Source organism: Xylona heveae, assembly GCF_001619985.1.
Source record: "Xylona heveae TC161 unplaced genomic scaffold L228scaffold_1, whole genome shotgun sequence".
NCBI classification, from domain to species: Eukaryota; Fungi; Ascomycota; class Xylonomycetes; order Xylonales; family Xylonaceae; genus Xylona; species Xylona heveae.
This window is the reverse complement of record NW_017264193.1, coordinates 1,165,429-1,188,313: the sequence shown is the minus strand read 5'-3', so window position 1 is coordinate 1,188,313 and position 22,885 is coordinate 1,165,429. Positions and strand designations below refer to the sequence as shown.

General features: G+C 48.7%; 8 protein-coding genes and 1 non-coding gene across 9 annotated transcripts; 5 read left to right on the top strand and 4 right to left on the bottom strand.

Moving 5' to 3' along the window:
* Positions 1–276: 276 nt before the first annotated feature.
* On the top strand, positions 277–993 carry L228DRAFT_242697 (hypothetical protein). The gene has a single exon (XM_018331513.1). It carries the CDS (start codon positions 513–515, stop codon positions 951–953), a length of 441 nt encoding a protein of 146 aa, XP_018191812.1. The 5' UTR covers positions 277–512; the 3' UTR covers positions 954–993.
* Positions 994–1,959: 966 nt separating this feature from the next.
* On the top strand, positions 1,960–3,807 carry L228DRAFT_235351 (hypothetical protein; the record flags this gene model as incomplete). The annotated part of the gene is made up of 1 exon (XM_018330709.1): positions 1,960–3,807. One exon carries the CDS (start codon positions 1,960–1,962, stop codon positions 3,805–3,807), a length of 1,848 nt encoding a protein of 615 aa, XP_018191811.1.
* Positions 3,808–4,508: 701 nt separating this feature from the next.
* Positions 4,509–5,103, bottom strand: L228DRAFT_264674 (DUF1748-domain-containing protein; the record flags this gene model as incomplete). The annotated part of the gene is made up of 4 exons (XM_018334601.1): positions 4,509–4,650; positions 4,832–4,874; positions 5,005–5,044; positions 5,098–5,103. 4 exons carry the CDS (start codon positions 5,101–5,103, stop codon positions 4,509–4,511), a joined length of 231 nt encoding a protein of 76 aa, XP_018191810.1.
* Positions 5,104–6,228: 1,125 nt separating this feature from the next.
* Positions 6,229–8,981, top strand: L228DRAFT_8392 (pyruvate kinase). The gene is made up of 8 exons (XM_018336903.1): positions 6,229–6,743; positions 6,882–6,926; positions 6,987–7,033; positions 7,110–7,190; positions 7,252–7,373; positions 7,512–8,345; positions 8,407–8,488; positions 8,561–8,981. The coding sequence occupies exons 1-8, from the start codon at positions 6,626–6,628 to the stop codon at positions 8,807–8,809; spliced, it is 1,578 nt and encodes a 525-aa protein (XP_018191809.1). The 5' UTR covers positions 6,229–6,625; the 3' UTR covers positions 8,810–8,981.
* Positions 8,982–9,586: 605 nt separating this feature from the next.
* On the bottom strand, positions 9,587–9,683 carry L228DRAFT_t6. Its single transcript has one exon. It is a non-coding gene; the product is annotated as a tRNA-Asp (tRNA).
* Positions 9,684–10,145: 462 nt separating this feature from the next.
* L228DRAFT_257725 (glycoside hydrolase family 36 protein) lies at positions 10,146–13,642 on the bottom strand. The gene is made up of 10 exons (XM_018334015.1): positions 13,403–13,642; positions 13,217–13,354; positions 12,279–13,152; positions 12,189–12,226; positions 11,981–12,127; positions 11,775–11,923; positions 11,555–11,712; positions 11,421–11,501; positions 10,604–11,347; positions 10,146–10,526 (listed from the first exon to the last, which is right to left on the bottom strand). The coding sequence occupies exons 1-10, from the start codon at positions 13,469–13,471 to the stop codon at positions 10,324–10,326; spliced, it is 2,601 nt and encodes an 866-aa protein (XP_018191808.1). The 5' UTR covers positions 13,472–13,642; the 3' UTR covers positions 10,146–10,323.
* A 178-nt stretch (positions 13,643–13,820) lies between these two features.
* On the top strand, positions 13,821–16,165 carry L228DRAFT_216413 (hypothetical protein). Its single transcript, XM_018330113.1, has 5 exons — positions 13,821–14,208; positions 14,271–14,424; positions 14,482–14,768; positions 14,836–15,184; positions 15,239–16,165. The coding sequence occupies exons 1-5, from the start codon at positions 13,898–13,900 to the stop codon at positions 15,956–15,958; spliced, it is 1,821 nt and encodes a 606-aa protein (XP_018191807.1). The 5' UTR covers positions 13,821–13,897; the 3' UTR covers positions 15,959–16,165.
* Positions 16,166–16,363: 198 nt separating this feature from the next.
* On the top strand, positions 16,364–20,894 carry L228DRAFT_226017 (putative DNA mismatch repair protein Msh6). Its single transcript, XM_018330401.1, has 8 exons — positions 16,364–16,967; positions 17,022–17,202; positions 17,261–18,078; positions 18,129–18,284; positions 18,334–18,582; positions 18,638–18,745; positions 18,799–19,866; positions 19,919–20,894. Exons 1-8 carry the CDS (start codon positions 16,512–16,514, stop codon positions 20,594–20,596), a joined length of 3,714 nt encoding a protein of 1,237 aa, XP_018191806.1. The 5' UTR covers positions 16,364–16,511; the 3' UTR covers positions 20,597–20,894.
* Positions 20,895–21,634: 740 nt separating this feature from the next.
* On the bottom strand, positions 21,635–22,398 carry L228DRAFT_242690 (hypothetical protein). The gene has a single exon (XM_018331512.1). It carries the CDS (start codon positions 22,079–22,081, stop codon positions 21,830–21,832), a length of 252 nt encoding a protein of 83 aa, XP_018191805.1. The 5' UTR covers positions 22,082–22,398; the 3' UTR covers positions 21,635–21,829.
* Between the last annotated feature and the right edge of the window lie 487 nt (positions 22,399–22,885).

Here is a 22,885-nt window from a genome sequence, read left to right as displayed (position 1 = left end):
GCTTAACCTGGTAGCTTCCGTTACAGTTAAGACCTACGAAAATATGGCTAAACCTTTTGGCGTTTGGTCGGATCCTATCGAGCACAGAGATGATTGGACAATGACTTCAATTCTATGAATATAAGTAAACAGCTTGAATTGTACGACCAGAGAAGGGTTATCAACGTCGATGCATGAATGGTGTACAAGTATTAAAAATAAATCATTACTAATTCGAAGTGGCCAACGTATCTTATGTAAGTATAAAGCTCCACAATTGCTTATTATTCAACGTCAGGACGGGGGCCGCGCTCAGTCATTGCATCCACAAACCCTCAACATTGCAATAGTTCTTGGCAAAATTCTCCAACGCCCCCCAAAAAAAAGAAAATAAGTCAAAATCACTCCAGCAGAGGTCATTGCAGCTGGTAGCTAGCTGCCCTGATTCTTCTCATCAACTGCCGCCATTTCTTCCAGCAAGCCATACTTCTTGGCCAAAGTCATCCTGACCTACCAGGTGGCTACCTCAATAAATGATGACTAGCATGGACCTTGTTCTTTCAAGCCTTCAAACCGCCATTCGAATTTCAGGCTGTATCCTCGCGTTAGCAACGCTGGTCGCAGGAGTCTGGTTCTGCAGCAGTTACATTGGCCGTCCGCTCGGCGCTTTCCTCCATCAACTCGGCGGTCGCCTTTCCCCGGAAATAAGTACAGAACGCGAACACAATGATGATATACGTTCCACGACAAGGAAGCTGTCCTTCATCGCCGGATCCTTGGGGCTATTCTTCTGCTGGGTGGCAGTCATGGGGGAAACCACCCAGTTTTTGGCAGCAGCACAGAAGCGGGTCGAAATGAATCTGGAGTGGAATATGTGGACCGTGGCGGAGATTTTGCTCAAAGGCTCTATCGAAGGACTGATTATACTGGGAATACTTGCTGGAGCTGTCAAGGTTGTTGGAGTGATCTATTAAAATGGCTATATATCTCTCTTTCCCTCACTACAGAATATCCTAAGTTATAGATCATATATCTACTTGATTTTTAAAATTTGGATATACTGATATATCTCCAAGTAACCTTCAATATACTTTAGCATTTTAAATTGTAACATGAAACACTGGATATACTGACGTGCCAGCCAGTGGGCTGCCATTTTTTGAAGGCCTCTGGAGCTGTTTCGAGAGAATTGCGGATTCGGATGTGGACCCAAGTGTCTGTCCCGTTGATTCTTCCTGCCTTTATTTCAAGTATATCTCTCTGTTTGCACTACACCTTTATACTCTAATCATGTTATACAACATGGCTGTTAATCAGCCTTTGGTTAGCCCAGCCAAGTATCCCGTTGCATCATGTCCGGACTACATCACTCAATCACCCACTATGATCATTATCAAACAACACAACGTGCAGAGGGACTTCACCTGTTTTCATGGCAGCTTGAATGTTCTTTTCCATGTCAATGGGAATCTAGACAATTGCAGGCGCCACAATTTCATTCACCCGAGTGATATAATGGCATTAAGAAACCGGCATTTTCCCCAAAGGTAGTATTCGCGACGTTGACCGCGATAGCCCGCCACCGGGCGCGTTTTGGCCGGCGCAGGAACTAAGCGAGGAGGGACAGGAGCAACAGTTGTGTTTATTTATTACCCGAAACGGAACGATCGTCACACGCAACGCCGGGGTATAAATATAAAGGGCTTATGAAGCCTGCCAGTTTAATCCACAACAATCTAGAGATCAGTCTTGCATTTTCTGGAATATAACCACAAGGAAGACACTTTTTCCATACACTGGTCATGGGCAAGAAATCCTGAGCGTATCGAACAGAACAAAAACACTTCATTACCTACGCAACTACTTGGGAAGATGCTCGATCAAACCTCGGTCGCTCGAGGCATAGAACCTCAGGGTGTCGGGGTAAACAAAGCTGACAGCGATACTCATATGCAAGGAGACGAGTGTTGCGGTCTAGATATGTCGAGGGCTCAAGTTCCAGAAATCCGAATCCCGGCAACTCCAAGAACGCAAAGGAAGCGCGTTCGATACTCGGATCCTGGCCTGGTTTCCGGCTCTACTGGATTAACGCCAGCAATGAAACGGTCGACATTGACTTTGGACACGTCAAAGGCATGCCCACCTACTCCATCCAGGAGACAGCGTCGCAGGGTGTCGTTCCCACTTCCGGATATCCCTTTTTCGGGCGAGGTACAATTCGCTCCGTTAAGGCAATTACTGGACGCGCGGGTGAAGCGGCGTATCAGGAGAAATCACTTGAGCGAAGAGATAAATAGCATCGAAGCATGTCGCCGAGAAGAAGCTCGAAGAAGAAGCTCGCTCAGACGTACAATTTCAACCGACGGAAGAATAAGGGGGAAGGAATTGCCTATGGATGACAGGCAAGATATTGATGTTGATTCTGAAACATGCTTTCTGGAAAGAGATGATGATTTCGATTGCATTAATGAGACCGACGCCACAGAAGCAGACGCTACCACCACGGAGGACATGAAGGAAGAGAATCGGCTGATCAAATCGCCATCCAGTTCTTGTCCTTCCGGCACGTCCCAAGAGCTTGAGATCACACCAATAACAAGAAGGCCTGCTGATGATGACTGTTTGGACCAGCCTTTCAATCTTCAGCAGCGGCTTGACTCTTCTCTTAAAGCGCTGAAAAATGATATTTCTGCGCTTGGTTTCCGAGGAGACACACCGGAAGAAATGATTGCAACCATCAAAGATGCGTTTAGGCAAGCCAGATTACGACTGGAGCGCATGGAGCCGGGTGAGATTCCTGGTGGATTTGAAAGCTCGCGCTTTCTTGACATTGCTACCGACCGCGTCGCAGCATTGCTTCGCAGAGCCCAGAAAGCTGAAGCCCTCGCAGACCAAAATAACCAATTACGTGCGACGCTGCAAAGACATTTTGATGGCTCATTATTTCGAACAGGCAAGCTGGAGCGAGAAAATGAATGTTTTAAAAAGCAGCTATTTGTTAGCAATTCTCAACAGCAGCTTTACCGTGCCGAACTGAATGAGCTCACCGCACAAAGAGACGAACAGACCCTCTCGATAGAAAAATTAGAACTCGCCTTGGACATGTGTCACAGCGAGGTCAGCGTGCTCGAAAGCACACTCAAAGAGAAAGACGCAGAGATCGCCCGCATACTTGCCCAGAAGATTGATGCTGACGAGGCGGTGGCGGACCTTGAATCGAAATTAGAGGATGAGCAACGCGAGCACGGAGACACAATGGCAGAACGCAACAAGCTCAGTGAGCTTGTGAATCAGTTGAAACTTGACTTGGAGTGTGCGAACAACCGCATCTCGGAGATTCAGTGCGACACCCAGGAGCTTCTCCGGTGTAAAGAGGTTCACATTCAAGCTTTGAGAGAGGATTTGTCCCAACAGGGTGAGAATCAAGAAAGGTTCAGGAGAGAAACAGATTCGACATTGAAAGAATATCTCCAAGAGGCCGCCAGGCTGAGGGCTTCGCTAGCAGACGCCGATGCACTAGTCGGAACTCTGGAAAAGATAAAAGCGGAACTCGAGGCACGACTGGCCGAAGAGACTCGAGCGGGCAAATTTGCTATCGAGTCCATTCAAAGCGAAATGGTCGCCTGCCTAGCTCGATGCACTCAGAAAAGAGACGACTATCTGAGAGCGCACGATTGTGACCAGAATTCAATTGGGCTGCTGACCCCAGTGAGCAACAGCGGAAAGTTTGAGCCCTTTGGCGGCGCTGAGACACCTTGCAAGAGAAAGAAGAGAAAATATGACAGTGGAATATTCGTCATTGACGAGGACGAAGAAGATGAAGAATGATTAACAGAGGAAGCATGGAGCCTAAATGGTCTTCCTTTTCATTCACCAAATGGGTCAGGTGGTGAGAGGTGAGATTGCTTGATGCAAAAGATTGTTAGGCTCTTTTTAGGAGTTATATTTCTTTGAAGGAACGCGACAAAGGATGGAGCATGCAAATCTTAGTAGACTCATTAGTATTCTGGATATTTTCAACGGATTGGTAACTTTGCTTTTCCCCATTTGGTGCGCATTGACGTCCTCTCAACCTGCAAACCGTATAAAGCCCAATAGAAGTTTGCTCTCTCGGCATTTGGAAACAAAATCGAGAACTTGCCGTTAGGTTGGCTTGGCTTTGAGGAACAGAATTATTATTAGTTTTTGGGTTAGAATAAGCCGCTTCTGAAAAATGAGAAGAAATTGTCGAAGAGAAGAGTTGTAATTGATATTGTTCGATCAGTGAGGTATCCTATAATATATAGATTTTCAAGTGATACGAGAACCCAGATAATCCGCTCGATAGACGCCATTGTAAAATCCCAGATATAGTGTAAGAGCGAAGAGAGAGCATTGTTGACCCTATTCACAATCAAATCGCGTGACGGAAAACGAATATGCTTGATGCCTTTGGATAAGGCGGCGACATTCAAGGCCATCTGGCCGAAGGCGTATCTCTAAAGCAGCCCGATGCTCATTGTCTCGACGTGGGCTCGTACACGTTCAATTTACCGCTTCCGCTCGAACCAGCTGCTGGCGCCCATGATGGCAACGCTCTGATCCATAATCCATTCGCCCATACCGAGGTAGTTGTCAACCCATTTCTTGACCTCTTTCGAGTCGGTGACGGTCTCCGTGCGAAGGCTGGGGCTATGGTCCCAGGAAGGTTGGGAGCTGTTAGCTTTGCGGCTCTTTTCATACATCTCTCACATTGCTCGGCGGGGTAGGGGAAGTCGGAGGAGTGGCAAGGCAAAGAAACAGCGAGTATTTGAGAAAAGGTGAGAGCTAGGCATATGCATATGCACGGCAGAAAAGTGAGAAGCAATCGTACGTTAGACCAGTTGAGCGTTTAACGCCTGCGAGGAATGCAGAGACTAGAAGCCACGGAGGGAGAGATAATTAGCTATCTGGAGCGGCAACGTATGCCGGTGGCTGTGAGGCGGCAGCATTGGAAAGATTGTTTCCGGGGATGATGCCTCGAGGATAATGGGAAAACAAGCTTACTGAGGACGGCATCGAAGGCGTAGTGAGTTAGCCTGCCGAGCTACGAGAAGATCAGCGACCAAAGCGGGCTCAACCATGTGCAAAAGCACTCACCACCATGATGACCCGGGGGGTGTGGGTGAGTCCAACGAGAGGGAAAAGGGAAAAGGTGAGGTGTTGCAACTAGGAGGGAGATGATCCAAGAAGTCGATCGAGACGTAGGTGGAGAGATCTCTCAGGTGGTGTTGACTAAGGCAGCCAACGGGAAAGTGACGATAAGGGGCGCGGAGTGGGGTGAGGAAGAGGCAGTAGGAAAGGGACCTGTTAGTTCAAGAGTCGTAGGGCGAACAAAAAGGTCGGATTAGAACAAATGGGGGGGGGAAGGAAGGAAGGAGAGGCGAAAAGAGGTGCGTGGCTAGAGGAACAGTCTCTTTTTCATTTTGGTACCTCTGTAGGTCTGGACGACACTTTCTGGGGACAGCAAAGAGTAAGCTGTTCTGAAGTCGATGCGACGGTAATAATAAGGTTAGCTTGGCCCTCAAGGAGTTCCGTTCCTGGTACGATCACTTTTCCTGTGCCGGATTGGCAGGCGCGTCTTGTCCGCGCCGCGGGATTCCTCTCATCACCTGATCGCTTCGGTCGGATGAGCGACTTTTATCCGTCGACTTTTTTGCCAGCGCTACCTTACCGAGACCGCAGAGAAACCTTGGGAAGATCGACAGTGGACGGCAAAATGATGAGGATAATGAGTAGGCACAGTAAGTCCCTTTTTGTACATTTTAGTACCGCCAATTGTTACCCTATAATTCTGCCTTTTCTTGCTTTTGGCCCCTCGTTCCGCTGGTAATTTTTCCGGGAGCCAGGGAGGGCAGGGGAGAGAGCTGGGTGGTGAGAAAAGCTACGGACATGGGCATTGCGGGATAAAGAGTGCTGCAGTTACTGTAATACGACATTATCTGTACTACTATCCGTACGGAGTATACAGAGTGGTTATCAGACATCACCCACGGCCCCGCGGGCTCCTCCGCCGGTCGCCGTAGCAGCCACAGCAAAAGAAGGGAGAAGGGGAAAGAAAAAAGGAAATAAGCCAGCAGTGGCCTGTTGCTGCGGCTACTCACTGCTATTGCTGCTGCTGCTGCTGCTGCTGCTGCTAGCTACTCCGTACTGCGTCTTTCCCTCAGCTAAAAGAGGTGAGCTTGGTGGGGCAGCCCCCTAGGCAAATTAGAGAGTCTCGGCGTCTCTTTTGATTTACACCCGCGGAAATCACCCAATGAAGCGGCCGACCGCCAAATAACTCGCAGCTTGCTTCTTTTTTTCCCGCCAGCCCCTCCAAAAAGGCAAAATCGGCCCTTAATCAGTAGTCACTTGTTTGACATCACTCGATTCGTTTTGTACATTCCACTCTTAGTCGAGAACCAACCCACCACCCAAAAGGGCCTGAACGTTGCCTGATCGTCTAATAAAATCAGCAGCCTCGACTCGAATCCCATCCTTTTTAGTACCCCGCCAACGACGGCTTCCGTCCCTCATCTATTCTTCATTTCCCATCCTCCACCACCTCTCACCTCTTCCTTCTTCTTCATCTTCATCCTCACTCTATCCTTCTTCATCCAACTTTCATTCTATCGCCTCCATTTCCATCATGGCCGACGCTTCCAAGGCTCTCGCGAACCGCTCTCGCTATGAGTGGCTTTCCGCCCTCAACACCGAGTACGCGCCGGAGACGGTCTACCGCCGTACCTCCATCATTGGTACCATTGGTGAGTTTTCCTTCCCCCATCGCGTCTCATTAGCATCGCCAGCATTAAGATCTACTCCGGGGATCTGAAATGGCACTTGAAGAAATTTTTCTGTTACGTTGTGTGATGGTGGGGAAGCTAACGAAGCTCTGAATTTAGGTCCCAAGACAAACTCGGTCGAGAAGATTAACATGCTCCGTCGAGGTGAGTTATGCCAGCAATTGAACCCAAAGCGCCAACAATCATGCTGATGTATTTTTACAGCTGGTCTCAACATTGTCCGCATGAACTTCTCTCACGGTTCATACGAGGTGCGCTTTTTCGCGCCCCTCCTCAATCGGAGGTCCCCACTTTTTAGGGTCGCCGCTTACGGAATCTTGTAAACAGTACCACCAGTCTGTCATTGACAACGCTCGTGAGGCTGAGCGTCAGAACCCCGGTCGCCCTCTTGCCATTGCTCTTGACACTGTAAGATTTTCCTGATTTCCTTGTTCGTGGTGGTTTTTGGATGCGCTAACCCCCGCTGCAGAAGGGACCTGAGATCCGGACGGGTAACACCGTTGGCGATGCTGATATCCCCATCAGCGCTGGTGATGAGCTTAACATCACCACTGACGAGAAGTATGCCACTGCTAGTGACAACAAGAACATGTAAGTTTTTTTTTCTTTTTCCAGTGAATATTTTCACTTTCAAATGCGCAAGTCAGTCCTCACGGGAAGCAATTTCTTGGGATGGTTGGCGCTGGTGAAAAGTTTTGAATTGTGGCTCATACAATTGGTCCCCGACAGGTACGTCGACTACAAGAACATTACCAAGGTGATCGCCAAGGGCCGTGTCATCTTCGTCGATGATGGTGTTCTCTCATTCGAGGTCCTCGACGTTGTTGACGAGAAGACCATCCGTGCCCGCTGCATGAACAATGGCAAGATCTCCTCCAAGAAGGGTGTCAACTTGCCCAAGACCGATGTCGACCTTCCCCCTCTCTCCGAGAAGGACAAGAGCGATCTGCGCTTCGGTGCCAAGAACAACGTTGACATGGTCTTCGCCTCATTCATTCGTCACGGCAGCGACATCACTGCCATCCGTGAGGTTCTTGGCGAGGATGGCAAGGATATTAAGATTATTGCCAAGATCGAGAACCAGCAGGGTGTCAACAACTTCGACGACATCCTCAAGGAGACTGACGGTGTCATGGTCGCTCGTGGTGACCTTGGTATCGAGATCCCCCCGTCGCAGGTCTTCATTGCCCAGAAGATGATGATCGCCAAGTGCAACCTCGTCGGCAAGCCCGTTGTCTGCGCTACCCAGATGCTCGAGTCTATGACCTACAACCCTCGTCCCACTCGTGCCGAGGTCAGCGACGTTGGCAACGCTGTCATGGACGGTGCCGACTGCGTTATGCTTTCGGGTGAGACCGCCAAGGGCAACTACCCCAAGGAGGCCGTCACCATCATGCACGAGACTTGCTTGCTCGCTGAGGTTGCCATTCCTTACGTGAGCCTCTTTGATGAGCTCAAGAACCTTGCTCCTCGTCCTACCCCCACCGCCGAGACTTGCGCCATGGCCGCTGTCAGCGCCAGCTTGGAGCAGGAGGCTGGTGCCATTCTCGTTCTCTCCACCACGTAAGCTTGGCTTTTCCCCATTTTATTCTTCTTCGAGGATCAAAACTGACCATTTCCACAGTGGTGACACTGCTCGCCTCGTCTCCAAGTACCGTCCCATCGCTCCCATCATCATGGTCACTCGCAACCCCAAGGCCTCTCGCGTAAGTTTTATAATCTCCCCGTCCCTTTTCAGGAATTGTTATTGGCCATTGTGTATTGACGCATTGCAATAGTACTCTCACCTCTACCGTGGCGTGTACCCCTTCCACTTCCCCGAGGCCAAGCCCGACTTCAAGAAGGCCGACTGGCAGGAGGATGTTGACCGCCGCATCAAGTGGGGTATCTTCAACGCCATTAAGCTTGGTGTCTTGAAGGAGGGCCAGAACGTTGTCTGCGTCCAGGGCTGGAGAGGAGGCCGTGGCCACACCAACACCCTCCGCATTGTCCCCGCCCAGGAGGACCTTGGCCTCTCTGACGATTAGACGACCTTTGACTTGTTTACACGCTGGCGTGGATCTCGCATCAGCCTCTGACGATGAAGAATGATGCATTTATTTTTAATAGTCAAAAAAGTGGCCTTTTTTACTTTGTCATTGTTATTTATTCTTACCATATTCCATGCGGCCACGATGGTTACTTAGATTGTTGTGAAATGAAATACCTCTTTTGTTGAATACCTACCTTATTTATATTGTATGCTTTCTTGCCCATGTCTCAATTTGGTGATATTTTGTTCCTTCTTCTATTGAACCGAGCTTAGTGAACGGGATGAGAGGAGTGTCAGGACCTCTTCGACTAGGTGTACAGTCATCCTTTGAGCAATAATATGCAGAATACCTATTTGCCTACGCTAATGCTTCCGCAACTCTACCCTACCTCCGAAGCGTCGTGTATGTTTAGTATATGCTTGTCTTCCCGCGGACGAGCGAGGGTTATTTGCGGCGCAGTGGAACCTTCAGTTCGGCGCCCTCCGCCGGTAGTTCCGGCGGGATTTTCGGAATCCGATCACCTTGGCCCCGCGCTGCTAGTGCATTTGAACGACACAACTCCTGCTCTCCCAACAATACTCCGGTATGCTCCATTCAAGGGCTGTTTGTAGAATGAGTAAAACGAGGGGAAGTTAAAGGAAGAAAATAAAAACCTGACATGAAGTTCATTCTCTTTAACACAAAATGCATCTTGTCGCAACTTTCACGCAATCTTATCCAGAAAAGAAAAATGGTAAGCAAAAAAACTTCTAGAATAAAAAGAAAAAAAAACTCTCCCTCGGGGAATCGAACCCCGGTCTCCCGCGCTTGCGATTCCGTATTAAGCGGAATTGACAAGCGGAAATCATAGCCACTAGACCAAGGAAGATAGGATGCGATGTGTTGTAGTCACGTCGCCTTGGACCAACTGAGCTAACTGAGCTTGTTGTTGAAGTGGGGGTGCACTTGTACACAATATATTCTGCAAACCGCTTAGCGAGCTCGCCTAAGCAAGTATTCTTTGTACCCCCTGACCCCCGAGCCCGAGCCACGTGCTCTTGGCGGAAACCCGACCGTTGTCGTGTGGCTTTGTACCAACCTCCTAACGCTCGCGAGTAAACATACCTAGAACTGGGAATTAAGAAGGCGATTGACAAGGGGATAGAAATGGATAGAATTTGATCCTGGCATAATTTTTTCTGGCCGGGTTTAAATGGAGATATATTGCATGTTTTACTGTTGGATATATTTTCAATTTAAGAAATTTATTATTATTTTTTTCTTTATACATTAGATTTTTAATCCTGGTTAGGAATATGTATATTTAATACCTAACTGTTTCGCAAATTATGGGCGGTTGCAATTAAAACACCAGCCATGAACGGATGGCAGCATCATATTAATTTGTGAACACTGGATCAAAGGAGCTTCTATATAAGGGCCTTGGCCTATGTACAGCCAAGTCATGTAATGAAATATTCATGTAATGTGCGGACCTAGCAGCGTCTGGCTGTTCCTGGTAAATGGACTTAACGAATGAACATTTCAACTCCGACCTCATTGCTCCAGCCGCTGCTCAAGCCCATCTCGGTCCATGCCTTTTCCACATCGATTTCCAAGACATTCGTGGTCACATCCGCCTTGACGGTATGGGCGGGGATTGCCCTACCAAGGATCAATACCATGAAATCATCCCGGATGGAGAAGCCAGATAATCCGGAGACGTAGAACCCTAGATGCAAACAAAAGTGATCAGATTGACTGATTGAAACACACGATAAATTATTATGCGACAACAGGAAAACTTACCGAGAGTACCAAGCCCCTTAAGTGAGGTCCACACTCTTAGTCGACCGTTCTCTTCAAAATTCATGTCTGAGCGGATGATTGCGGCAGAACCAGTCATTTTGCCCAGTAAACCAAAATTTGTTATGGCGGTAGTCTTGACGCCCTTTCGGTCCTTGGTCCGGACTTTGACGGGCTGCAGCGGGCACGCAGAAAAGATATCCCAGCCCCCTCTTGGCAGGCTGACTGTCACAAGGGGAGTCTTATCATCTCTTGAGAGGGGCTTGCTGACAACTCCAGTGCAATGAGACCGAACGATATATAGCCCTTTTTCGGTGCCGGGGAAATCTCCCAAAGATAGCAGCTCGGTGAGTGGGTGCTGGGTCACGTTGAACACACCCAGAATCCCGGTCCCAGTCCCTTGCATGCCAACGTAATTCGATACTCTGAGCAGATGCTCTTCCTGATACAGGGAATAAGGCTCGATGGTCTTTCCAGCCAAATGAGGCCGGAGAATCACGGTCGACCCTCTAGGGGTCTGTGCCGTCATCTGGCGAATTAGTTTGGTGTCGTGCTTGCCAGGCACATCGGTGATATAGACAGGCCCGCCCGAGACACAACGTCCTGCTGCATGATAGGCACCCCAAGGATGTGCTGTCTGAAACATGTCCCAATCTGGAAGCACGTTGAGGTACTGGGTAAATAATGCGTTATGAGCGTTGCAGAAAAGATGCCACGGGTGAGATTCGGGTACTTCGGGGAAGAAGTCTTGTACGCGTAAAAATTAGCCATGAAGAAATTACAGGAGAAGGCAAGTATAAAAGAGAATACGCTTCATTACCGTCAGTGTTTCGAAGGATCACATATGGCCTGTTTCCCGAAAGTTGAGAGCGAAACATAATCTCTGGCGTTTGAGACATGCCTAACCAAAATGCATGAGTATTGATCTATCTCAATGATTTGGCGAATACTTACAGGAAATCGCTCTGGCTGAGAAATATCGAAGTATATTGATGTACCACGCATCTTGATAAGCCTTAAGCAGTCGGCTTCTGTCATCGGCATTGTCCATATCGTTAATGGCATACTGGACGTCTGTCTTGACAGAATCAATGCCAGCATTCGAAAGAAAGCTATAAAAAGGAAAGAATCTCTTAGCAAATTATGTCAAATAAGAGCAGTGGTTTAAACTTGCCTATAAAAGTCATTATAGAGCTTATGGACATCCTCAGCATCGACGACCCGTAATGTGACATGGTCATCCCGCCTTGTCATGGGCACGTCGCATGTTTTGTACCGACGAGCGATCTGGCCTTCAGGTGCCACGGCGCCCCAATAACCAAGCTAGGACGTTTAGTCAATTTCAAATAACTGCTGAAGAGACATTTCTGTTCGGCTCACCAAGGCATGCCACACAGCTACATGGAGAATATTCTTGTATTTCTGGCGGATCTGAGAAACACAACCTTTTAAACCACCTGGAAAGCCTTCCTTGTTTGCATCAAAGTCTGACCAGCCCCGTAGGAATTGACTTTGATCGGGTTTATCCTAATCCGGAGTTAGTATATCAAATAGAATGAATATACAGAGCAATAAGCAAATGAAATACCAGAGTCTGCCAGTTGTCATCAATAATCAAATTGGTCACTTGGTCCAGGAGTCAGCAAAAATCTCGAATATCCGGACGCTCGAATCTTGCCTTTAATGTTGTCCTTGTCTAGACCTTCTAAGACATTGAGAATCTTATCCTCCGTCAAATTCTGGCCAAGTCCATTCCAGGTGCAGTAAGTAAGTCCATCAAACCATTCTTGAAACCATTCAGGCTTGACGCCATTGTCAACGGCCAGAGGCTCAGCGGGGGTCGTTGGTCCAGCAGATACAACAGGAACTCCCACAACTCGTCGTGCATGGTACATGGCCGCTGCCATGGCTTTGTCAAAGGAACGACCGACAGCAACAGCAACTCGAGCCGTGCCATTCTCGGCTCCATCGTTCCTTGCAGATATCAGAACATTTCCATCTTCATCTGGTCGAAGTAGAACAAGATGGTGATCCACTCCACTTATTCCAAGCACAACGAGATGAAGTCCATCCTTCCGTAAGAAAGAGCACAAGATGCCATCTTTGTCTGCAGAGTACTTCGCCTTTCCTTGGCGCGGCGCAAGCCATGGGCTCCAATCTTGAATGAGAGCAAACCAACGGACCACATCTCGCGGAAGACCTAGTTTGACCACTCTTCTGCCGGGCTGATGTCCTTTTGCGGCATCCACTTTTGCTGAGACGGCCCAAAGACTAGTTTCCGGAGCTTCGCTTGCGACAGAGGATATGCTGAGAGAATGATCGCTGCCTTGGAAATAGGCTGATATATCAGCTGACAATCGAGTGCCTTGCCTGTGTACAGCTCCATCGCCAGGAGCTGGAGACGCTTGATCGTTCACCCACTTCCAATTACACTCGGGGCTGGTTTTGAATTTGATGGTAAATTGAAGAGGGCCAGCAGGTCCAGAGGGTACCTCAATCTGGCCATTGAAGTATTTCCTGTGAAAGCTGTTTTCCTGGCCATGTGATTCAGCCTACAGGCGCGTCAGGATGGCACCGATTGAATTATGGAGATGCTGCTGTGCTCTTCTGTCATACCAAAAGTGGTGCCTCTGTTGTCTCTTCAAGTGTCAAAGCTTGCCAGTCATTTCCCGGTCCGGTACTATGCCACAAAGCAAGTTCCCACTTCTCATGCCTTGCTGATTCGCTGGCTTCTACAACAACATTGAAGCTCACCTTGGAAAATATTAACACATTGCGCTTTCTAATTTACTATTTACTTACTTTCTCCTGCTCAGGAGCTACAAACGTCGGTCGTCCAAGCGGTGGATGGCAGATAATGTTACAAAACATATTGACGAGCTCACTAAAGAAAAGAGGTTTAAAAAAAGGGTTAGGCAAGAATTGCAACAAATATACAGCTGAAAAGCGGCAATTATAATCTTAAGAATATCTGTGAGTCTATGGGTAATAATGTTGGAGATTGATGTGTACTTTACAGCTGTGGGAGGTGTTGCGTCCACGGAACATGATGATGTCAAATCGATAACCGGGGTTAGATAAGATCAGAAAAGTTAGCTTCCTTTCCGGTCTCGTGTAGAGTTTACGAAAATATCTCGGTCCCTTAATTTGGCGAAAGTAAATCGGTACAAATTGCCCGGGCGGCTCAAAACGCATTTACTGTTGTAACGCTTCTTGATTACCAGGACAGGCCAACTCAACTGGCTATAGAGGCCTAATTCTGCCTAAGAAAGCCCAAAGAGAGCTGACAAAACGGCCATGACGCTGCATTGCGCAGTGTCCGGCCTTTCTCGGCCACGGCTGACTCTTTGTGAGCATTGTGCTTTCTGGCGCAAACTCTCTGGTCGAAAGCATGTCACAAATCCCGACCTTGGAAGGCGATCAGTGACTCTGCAACACCGCCCGGGATGGAGCCAGAAGCCAAATTATAAGGGAGGCATCAAGCTAATGAGGAAACGAAAGGGAGCCCAGGCTCAATGGGACGAAAATGCAAAACTTGTTGATTCCGGGAAGAAGCCAAGCATGTTGACCATCCTCGAGAGTCGAGGTTTTGTCAATTCAATCGCGGGGTATGTCTGAGATAGAGTTCGCATTATGGCTGGGCCCTATCACACTGACAGCATGAATGCAGCGATCGGGACGCTCTGGACAAGCTGATGAACGAAAAACGCATTGGGGCTTATGCCGGCGTCGACCCGACGGCTCCTTCCTTGCATGTGGGACATTTATTACCGTTTATGGCGCTCTTTTGGCTCCATATACACGGGTACCATGCCGTTACTCTAGTGAGTGGCTCCCCCTCTTGAATGCAATAGCCATAGACTCATACTTATTGTTGTTAGTTGGGTGGCAGTACCTCGAAAGTTGGCGATCCCACTGGCCGCTTGACATCCCGAGAACGACAGCACTCATCGATTCAAAAGGCAAACATGATCAGCATGCATCTTCAAATGAAGAAGCTCTGGGTGAGCGTGGTGAAGTACGCACAAAGACATGGATATCAAAAGGAGTGGTCCTGGCGCCGAGAGCTCGTGAATAATAATGCGTGGTGGAACAGCTTACCTTGGATCGAAGTTTTGAGGACAATAGGGCAGAGCATGCGGCTTGGAACAATGCTTGGAAGGGATACGTGAGTGCCTCTCATCCTGCCGATGCATGCTTTGAGACAGCGCTAATTGTGCTTCTGCGATTTGTAGGGTTCAGAAGAGGCTGGAGAGTGGCGATGGAATGTCGTTTGCCGAATTCACATACCCTATCATGCAGGCATACGATTGGTGGCATATGTATATGACCAAAGGTGTGCAGTTACAGATTGGTGGCTCTGACCAATTCGGTAACATCGTGGCTGGAATTGATGTCATCAAGTATGCAAAGGAAAATCATCATGACCCCACCATCAAAGAGGAAAAGTTGTCCGCGGATATGGTCCCATACGGTCTCACCGTGCCTCTCTTGACAACTGCCTCGGGCGCAAAGTTTGGGAAGAGCGCGGGTAACGCAGTGTGGTTGGATCCAGAGATGACAACACCCTTTGAATTATACCAGGTATTTGGTTCGGCTCAGAATAAAGTGTTCCAACGGTCGCTGATGATGATACAGTTCTTCCTTCGCTCCTCGGATACGGATGTGGAACGCTATCTCAAACTCTTCACCTTCATCCCTCTCGGTACGATCGAACAAATCATGAGCGACCACATGAGCTCTCCCTCACGGCGGACGGCGCAGCATATTCTGGCACGGGAGTTTGTCGAAATGATCCACGGCATAGATGTCGCGAAAGCTACAGAAGCACAGCACCGATCTTTGTTTCGGAACCAAACAGCTGAGCCTTCAGCCCAGCCGTCTGACTCCACTATGAGTAACTCTCTCAACACGAATGCACCACAGGCAAACCGATTTGCGGCGCCATCTCCGAACGTTACCCTTCCAAGGTCGCTCGTCGTTGACCAGCCAATGAGTAGGGTCCTTTATGCCGCTGGGCTAGTGGCCTCGAGGAGCGAGGGTCATCGGTTGACGGTGAACCAAGGAGCATATGTTGGATGCGTACCACAGGGCGGTGGAGGCATGATGGATCAACTGACTTTTAGCCCTGTAAAGTCATTCTTTCCATCAGTCACAAAAGACTACATCATTGAGGGTGATTTGATCATTCTCAGGGTAGGCAAATGGAAAGTCAAGGTCGTGAAAATAGTGGAAGACGAAGATTTCGAAAAGCAAGGGCTTGATGCCCCAGGCTGGAAGGAGTTCAAACGGGCAAAAGAGATGGCTGATGCGTCGAGCGCTGAAGCGCGGGATGAGACCGTAGCCCGACAATCATAGAACCACCCCAAATCTTGACGGTGTCTAGATTTGTACTTTTACAATTTCCCTCTGTTACATATTTGCAAATAGCTTTCTTTATATCCTGTCTGAGCATGTTGAAAAAGGTCTTGGGCATATAGATATCAATTTCTCTTCTCATATTTTCCTTGAATATTATATTAGCAGCCCTTTGCTATCTTGCTCTCAATCCCATTTTCTTCGTCCAATATTACGAACAATCACTTACGTTTGGTGGAGATTATATTGTTATAGGTAGACCGCCCTGACCGCAGAAAAGGGCCCGGTAACTAGTAAGCGAAAGCGGACCACCTCCACACTGGCGGCGGTCTTGCTTTAAATGGCGGAGATAGACCCGATAATTCAATTCCGCGCGCGCGTCTCGCTCGCGACCAATTCGCGTCTTCCGCGTCCCACCTTCCCCGGTTCGCCGACGTCTTCGCTCCAGTTCCCATAACCATTACTCTCCGTATACCTTTCATTCTCTAGGAGCTGGCTCTTCTGCCTATTGAACAACCCGTATTCATTTTGATTTCACATTGGCTGGCCCGCAATGGCCCGAGGAAAGAGCTCCGGCGATGCTCCTACTACCCCAAATCCACCGTCTCTCAGGAAATCTAGCTCTGCATCGCAGCCCGCGAAGAACCAGCGATCTATTTTAGGATTCTTCCAGAAAAAGAGCGACACCAGTCCTGCGGTGAAAGCGAGTGCTGTCGAATCAGGGCTTCCCTCTTCTCCACTACAGCCTGCTTCCTCTCGGCGTTCTAATGGGCATTTTACAAAAATCCCGGTGCCTAGTTCCGATTCTAGCCAGAGTCTCACGCCAGCCCCTAGCAGCGATGCACTTGAGATGTCCAGCCCTCCGAGGCTGAGCACTCTTGATGAGAAGCAGGAAGATGAGGAAACTGGTCTGCCATCACCGACGACACCATCAGAAGCGAAAACCAATGGGAAACCCGTGCAGAATGGAGTTAAAGTTGGCGCTTCACTCGGCAGCCCTGGACGAAAGGTATGCTTCTCAAGACTTCTATCGAATGAGTTCATGTCCATTGACCATGTGCAGTCTCGGAAATCAATTAACTATGCCGAATCCGATGACGAGTATAGCGATGAAGACGAGGTGTTCAAGCCCACGCGGGCAAACGCGACACGATCTAGAAGCTCGAAAAGGAGAAAGCTGAGCTTGGATGACTCCGATGACGAGTTTGTACAGGACGCTGCCGTGGATGAGGCCGACATGGACGGTAAAGATGTCCTCTCTACATATTTTCCGGCTCATGGAAACACCCTAACTTTCTGCAGATATCGAGAATTTCATTGTGCCAGACGATTCGGACGAGGAAATTACGGGTCCCAAAAAGCGGAAAAGAGCATCCACTGCCAAGGCCAGCAGGGTATCACCTGCGCTGGCGGTTGAAGCTGAAGATGATGACGAAACTTTTGATCAACCATCCGCGTCATCAGCACAACAATGGACATATGATCCTGAAAACCTTAAACCATTAAACCCGCGCCCGGTAAATACGGCAGGCACAAGGCCGAACGCGATTGCAAACAAGAAACATAAAGAGAAGGCGCATACGACCGAGCCGGAGCAGCGTTATCCGTGGTTGGCAAATATCACAGATGCAGACAGAAACCCTCCATCCCATCCAGACTATGATCCTCGAACTATCTATATTCCTCCTCTGGCCTGGGCGAAATTTTCGCCTTTTGAGAAGCAGTATTGGGAAATCAAACAGAAATTCTGGGACACCATTGTGTTCTTCAAGAAGGGCAAGTTCTACGAACTCTATGAGAACGACGCAACAGTTGGCCATCAGCTCTTTGATCTGAAACTGACCGATAGAGTCAATATGCGCATGGTTGGTGTCCCAGAAATGTCGCTTGATCACTGGGCCAGCCAATTCGTGGCTAAGGGATATAAAATTGCACGCGTTGACCAAGCCGAGTCTGCTCTTGGAAAAGAAATGAGAGAGAGAGACATAAAGAAACCAGCAGGGAAGGCTAAAGAAGACAAAGTGATTCGAAGAGAATTGGCGTGTGTTCTCACTGCGGGAACCTTGGTGGACGGTGGCATGCTCCAAGATGACATGTCTACTTTCTGCGTGTCTATCAAGGTTTGTGCCAATTTAAGCTGTGCTTCTTGCTTGCGATCTAACTATAGTAGGAATCCACCGTCGACGATGTTCCCGCTTTTGGAATATCTTTCGTTGATACGGCTACGGGGCAATTCTTTTTGACCGAATTCATTGACGACATCGAAATGACAAAGTTCGAGACCTTCGTTGCACAGATTAGGCCACAGGAGATTATACTGGAGAAGGTATGTTCCCCCATGGTGAATGAAGAAGCCGGTTTACTAACAGCCGCAGTCATCGGTTTCAGTGAAGGTTTTGAGAATACTGAAGAACAATACCGGTCCCACCACGATCTGGAACTATCTAAAACCTATCACAGAATTCTGGACAGGAGAGACCGCTTATCGCGAGATCAACGCAGCTCGTTACTTTGTCTCCGAAGATCGTGACGATGAAGAAGTGTGGCCCCAAGCTCTAAAAGAGGCGAAGGGCAAAGAGCTTCTAATGTCAGCTTATGGTGCACTGATACAGTATCTCAGAACAGTAAGCCAAATGGTCTATGAATTTGGTTATCTATGTCGCAAACTGACGATATCAGCTGAAAATTGAACGAGAACTGGTTACTTTGGGCAATATTAGCTGGTACGATCCTATTCGAAAGGCCACCAGTCTTGTCCTTGATGGGCAAACTTTGATAAATCTCGAAGTATGCATTACTCCCTGACTATACGGAAGGTGCAATGGTGCTAATATTCGTAGATCTTCGCGAACTCCTTCGATGGCGGACAAGAAGGCACACTTTTCACCATGCTTAATCGCTGCATTACACCTTTTGGAAAGCGAATGTTCCGCCAGTGGGTCTGCCACCCGCTAGCGGATGCCAAGAGGATTAACGCTCGTCTTGATGCTGTCGACGCTCTGAATGCCGACACCACTATCCGTGATCGTTTTACGTCACAGCTTACAAAGCTCCCGGACCTTGAAAGGCTGATATCCAGGATTCATGCCGGAAGATGCAAGGCACAAGACTTCGTAAGAACACTTGAAGGATTCGAACAGATTGAATACACTTGCAGTTTGTTTGATACGGTGGGGACTGGGGAGGGTGTGATTGGGCAGCTCCTTGCCGCCATGCCAGATCTTGCTGGCGCTTTGAACCATTGGAAAACTGCCTTTAATCGGATCAAAGCCAAGGAAGAGGGTCTTTTTGTGCCCGAAAGAGGGGTAGAGGAGGACTTTGATACAAGTCACGACCGGATTGAACAGATCCAAGGCATGCTGGAGAGCTTGCTCAAACAGGCACGCCGAGACTTCAAATCAAATGCAATCGTCTTCCGAGACATTGGTAAAGAAATATACCAGCTGGAGGTTCCGGCAAGCATCAAAGGCATTCCTAGGAACTGGGATCAGATGTCTGCCACGTCCAAGGTCAAGCGCTATTACAGCGCAGAACTTCGCAGCCTTGTTCGTCAGCTTCAAGAGGCGCAAGAAACTCATTCTCAAATCGGAAAGGAGGTAGCTGGACGCTTCTTTGAACGATTCGATGAAGATTACGCTGTTTGGCTGGGGGCGGTAAAGATCATTGCTCAGCTGGACTGTTTAATCAGTCTGGCGAAAGCGTCCTATGCACTTGGTGAGCCCTCTTGTCGGCCGGAATTCGTCGACGAGGACAGAAGTGTCCTTGAGTTCACGGAATTAAGACATCCCTGCATGTTGCCCAATGTGACCGACTTTATTCCCAATGACGTTCGACTGGGTGGAGAGACAGCTAATATAAACCTCCTTACTGGTGCGAATGCCGCCGGAAAGTCGACAATTTTGAGAATGGTGAGTAGTCCTTTGAACCAAGCTGGCGAATTAACGATACTAATGAATCTAGACCTGCATCGCCGTGATTATGGCGCAGATCGGCTGTTATGTCCCTTGCATTTCAGCTCGATTGACTCCCGTAGATCGGATCATGTCTCGGCTTGGAGCCAATGACAACATTTTCGCAGCGCAAAGCACTTTCTTCGTCGAGCTATCTGAGACGAAGAAGATTCTATCTGAAGCCACTCCAAGATCCCTGGTCATCTTGGACGAGCTTGGAAGAGGTACAAGCTCTTATGATGGCGTTGCTGTGGCTCAGGCAGTGCTGCATCATATTGCTACCCATATTGGATGTACTGGCTTCTTCGCGACTCATTACCATTCGCTTGCCACTGAGTTTGCTGGTCACCCAGAAATTGCGCCGAAGAGAATGCAGATCCACGTTGACGACGAAAACAGACGGGTCACGTTCCTTTATAAATTGGAAGACGGTGTGGCTGAGGGCTCGTTTGGTATGCATTGTGCTGCAATGTGTGGCATTTCAAATAGAGTCATTGATACCGCAGAGAAGGCAGCCAAAGAATGGGAGCACACTAGTAGACTCAAGGAGAGCTTGGAAAAGGCTCGCAGCGGCTGCTATGTCCCTCTTGGTGTCCAAAGTGACATTGCTTGGATGCTCCGAGAGAAGAGCGAAGAAGTGGATGAAAGATCATTGGATGTTCTCTTGAAAGCTATTGCGACGCTCTAGACTTTGCTTTTCTTTTGCCCGGATATCCTTGCTTGCATCTGGACTAGACACTTTGCATTTCATACGATAGCTTTGGGGCCTATGTGTTGGCTTATGGAATTGGGCGTTTTAAAATGAGCTTTGATTTCACTTAAGTTTCCTTTCAGGATTTTCATTTGCTTATTTGGCTGTTCAATCGGGGCATCATACGAAAGCTTTAAAGCATTATTTTTAATAGATTCGCGTATTGAAACTTAATAGTATTCGCTTTTCCCCGAAAACACTGGCTACAATCCTGTTGTACCGCCGCGATACCTGCTCGCCGCAATTGGAAACTAACGTTTCAATGAAGATAAGAGACAGAGAGAGAAGAATAAAAAAAGAGAACGACAACGTCCAACCAGACACACAGGGTACGAGTACGCATAATATGACCACGGAATTACAACACACCAACCCCACTCCGATTCCATGTGCCAGCTTAGGCTAACTCGACGAGCGTTGTGTACCTGTGGGGCGACATGGTCAGCTTCCTTTATCCTGTCTGTGCACTTCACGTCTGAGTCCCTCATCTCTTACCTGTTCCTCCTTGTCTACTACTCTTCGTCGTACTCATCGGCTTCCTCAAAGCGTTCGCTGATATTGTCGAGGTGCTCCTTGACAGTAGCGACAGACTGACGGAGGCTCGGAGAAGCGGACTGCTTGCGAGGACTCGGGGACTTCTGCTTGCGCGGAGTGGCGGGACCGGCGGTCGGGGCAGGAGAGCTGGACTTGGACTTAATTTTGCGGGAGCCGGGGCTTTTTTGCTCAGCAGCGGCAACCTGAGGAGCGACGGTAATAGACTCGTTCTCCTCGTCCTCTTCAATCGTTTCATTCTTCACGGCTTTCTTGCCCCTTCCACCTCCACCACTGGCCTTGGCGGCGGCAGTCTTGCGAGCACGCTTGGGAGCAGGCTTGGTGGGAGTCTCTGGCTCACCGCCATCCTCTCCATTGGCAGCGGCAGCAGCGGCCTCGGCACGCTTCTCTGCGGCGGTCTTGCGCTTGCGCGGAGTAGTCTTGGGGGGAGTAGGAGGAGCAGCGCTGCCATCAGCGGCACCGTCAGTGCTGGCACCCTCTTCTCCGTCAGCAGTCTTGGGGCTCTGAGCCAGGAGCTTTCGCTTCGCAGCGGAATAAGCAGCAGAAGCCGACTGGCGGGTAAGGTAGCCGCCGAGCTTCGAGAGTTTGTCATAATCAATCTAGAGGAGGAGGCACATATCAGTACTTGAGAGTTCCATGTTGTGGACTTGTGGCTGAGAGGGTTCCGTGTAAGATGGCTAAATGACGGAAGCATAAAAGGGTGGGAGTAGCCGAAAGGAAGAGGTGGTAAGAGGGGGGTTTGAAAAATTCGGGAGGGCCTCTAGAAGTGGCAGAAGAGGAGAGGATACTTGCCTTCGGCTGACTTTCAAAGCAGTGAAAACCGAGGATGATAATCTCCTGGTCACGAGCGGTAAGTCCTGGCATAGACATGTTTGCTGTTTATTCTGTTTTTGATGTTTGATTGTCAGAACTTGAGAGAAGAGAAATGAGAAATAGAGACGAGATGGCTGTGCCTGTGCTCGAAGGGTGGAAAATGATGTGAAGGACTAAAGGTCGAATGCAAGTTGAGGAGGGAGGAGGAGAAGGGGGAGGGGGGAGACCGGCTTTTATACCTGAGTCAATCTGGCTCGGGGCTTGGGGGAGAAGTGAGATGAAAGGAAGAGAGCCGAGGAAGGGAGTTCAAGAAGGGTAGGAAGAAGAAAGGAAAAGATGTTGGACACGGAGGTAGAGGAGACAGATGTGGGACCGTCTAAGACTCTTGACACTCTCGTGACGTCTGGACAGACAGACTTGCTTCGACTTACTTACTGCTTTTCCTCCGAGTTCAGAATTGTAAAACGAGCGTGATGCTCAGGAGGCTTCTTGAAAAATAGAGACGAATCAGGATAAATAACCAGCAGGTGAAAACAACAGAATTGCTTGCTCCCAATCAAAGAGGTGTGGTGTTGAAGATCTGGAGTGGTCCAGGTGATGAGTGTGGTGGAAGAGAGAAGGACAAAGTGAGGAAGACGCAGGAAGATATTTAGGTTGAATATGGCTGCGGGCCACAGCTTCTTGAGAAAGCGGGGGGCTGGTCTTGACAGTTCGAGGAGAGGTGAGGAAAGTCGAGGACGCGACGCTTGAGTGTGTTTGAATTTCTGGAAAGTGAATGAATGCACGAGACGTGGGTAAGGTTTCTAGCTTGAGTGGTAAATGATGGTCTTTTTGTCTCCTTCTTTACCAAAAAGAAATGCA

Excerpts from the sequence above, each read along its gene's own strand:
- L228DRAFT_242697 (XM_018331513.1), top strand. The coding sequence starts at position 513 with ATGATGACTAGCATGGACCTTGTTCTTTCAAGCCTTCAAACCGCCATT.
- L228DRAFT_8392 (XM_018336903.1), top strand. The coding sequence starts at position 6,626 with ATGGCCGACGCTTCCAAGGCTCTCGCGAACCGCTCTCGCTATGAGTGG. Across the intron at positions 6,927-6,986 it reads GATTAACATGCTCCGTCGAG|CTGGTCTCAACATTGTCCGC; the intron begins GTGAGTTATGCC and ends GTATTTTTACAG. Across the intron at positions 7,374-7,511 it reads GCTAGTGACAACAAGAACAT|GTACGTCGACTACAAGAACA; the intron begins GTAAGTTTTTTT and ends GGTCCCCGACAG.
- L228DRAFT_257725 (XM_018334015.1), bottom strand. The coding sequence starts at position 13,471 with ATGTTTTGTAACATTATCTGCCATCCACCGCTTGGACGACCGACGTTT. Across the intron at positions 12,227-12,278 it reads AGACAAGGACAACATTAAAG|TGACCAATTTGATTATTGAT; the intron begins GCAAGATTCGAG and ends TCCTGGACCAAG. Across the intron at positions 11,502-11,554 it reads CTCAGCCAGAGCGATTTCCT|GCATGTCTCAAACGCCAGAG; the intron begins GTAAGTATTCGC and ends CATTTTGGTTAG.
- L228DRAFT_216413 (XM_018330113.1), top strand. The coding sequence starts at position 13,898 with ATGACGCTGCATTGCGCAGTGTCCGGCCTTTCTCGGCCACGGCTGACT. Across the intron at positions 14,425-14,481 it reads GGTACCATGCCGTTACTCTA|TTGGGTGGCAGTACCTCGAA; the intron begins GTGAGTGGCTCC and ends TATTGTTGTTAG. Across the intron at positions 15,185-15,238 it reads CACCCTTTGAATTATACCAG|TTCTTCCTTCGCTCCTCGGA; the intron begins GTATTTGGTTCG and ends ATGATGATACAG.
- L228DRAFT_226017 (XM_018330401.1), top strand. The coding sequence starts at position 16,512 with ATGGCCCGAGGAAAGAGCTCCGGCGATGCTCCTACTACCCCAAATCCA. Across the intron at positions 17,203-17,260 it reads GGATGAGGCCGACATGGACG|ATATCGAGAATTTCATTGTG; the intron begins GTAAAGATGTCC and ends AACTTTCTGCAG. Across the intron at positions 18,746-18,798 it reads AAACTTTGATAAATCTCGAA|ATCTTCGCGAACTCCTTCGA; the intron begins GTATGCATTACT and ends TAATATTCGTAG.
- L228DRAFT_242690 (XM_018331512.1), bottom strand. The coding sequence starts at position 22,081 with ATGTCTATGCCAGGACTTACCGCTCGTGACCAGGAGATTATCATCCTC.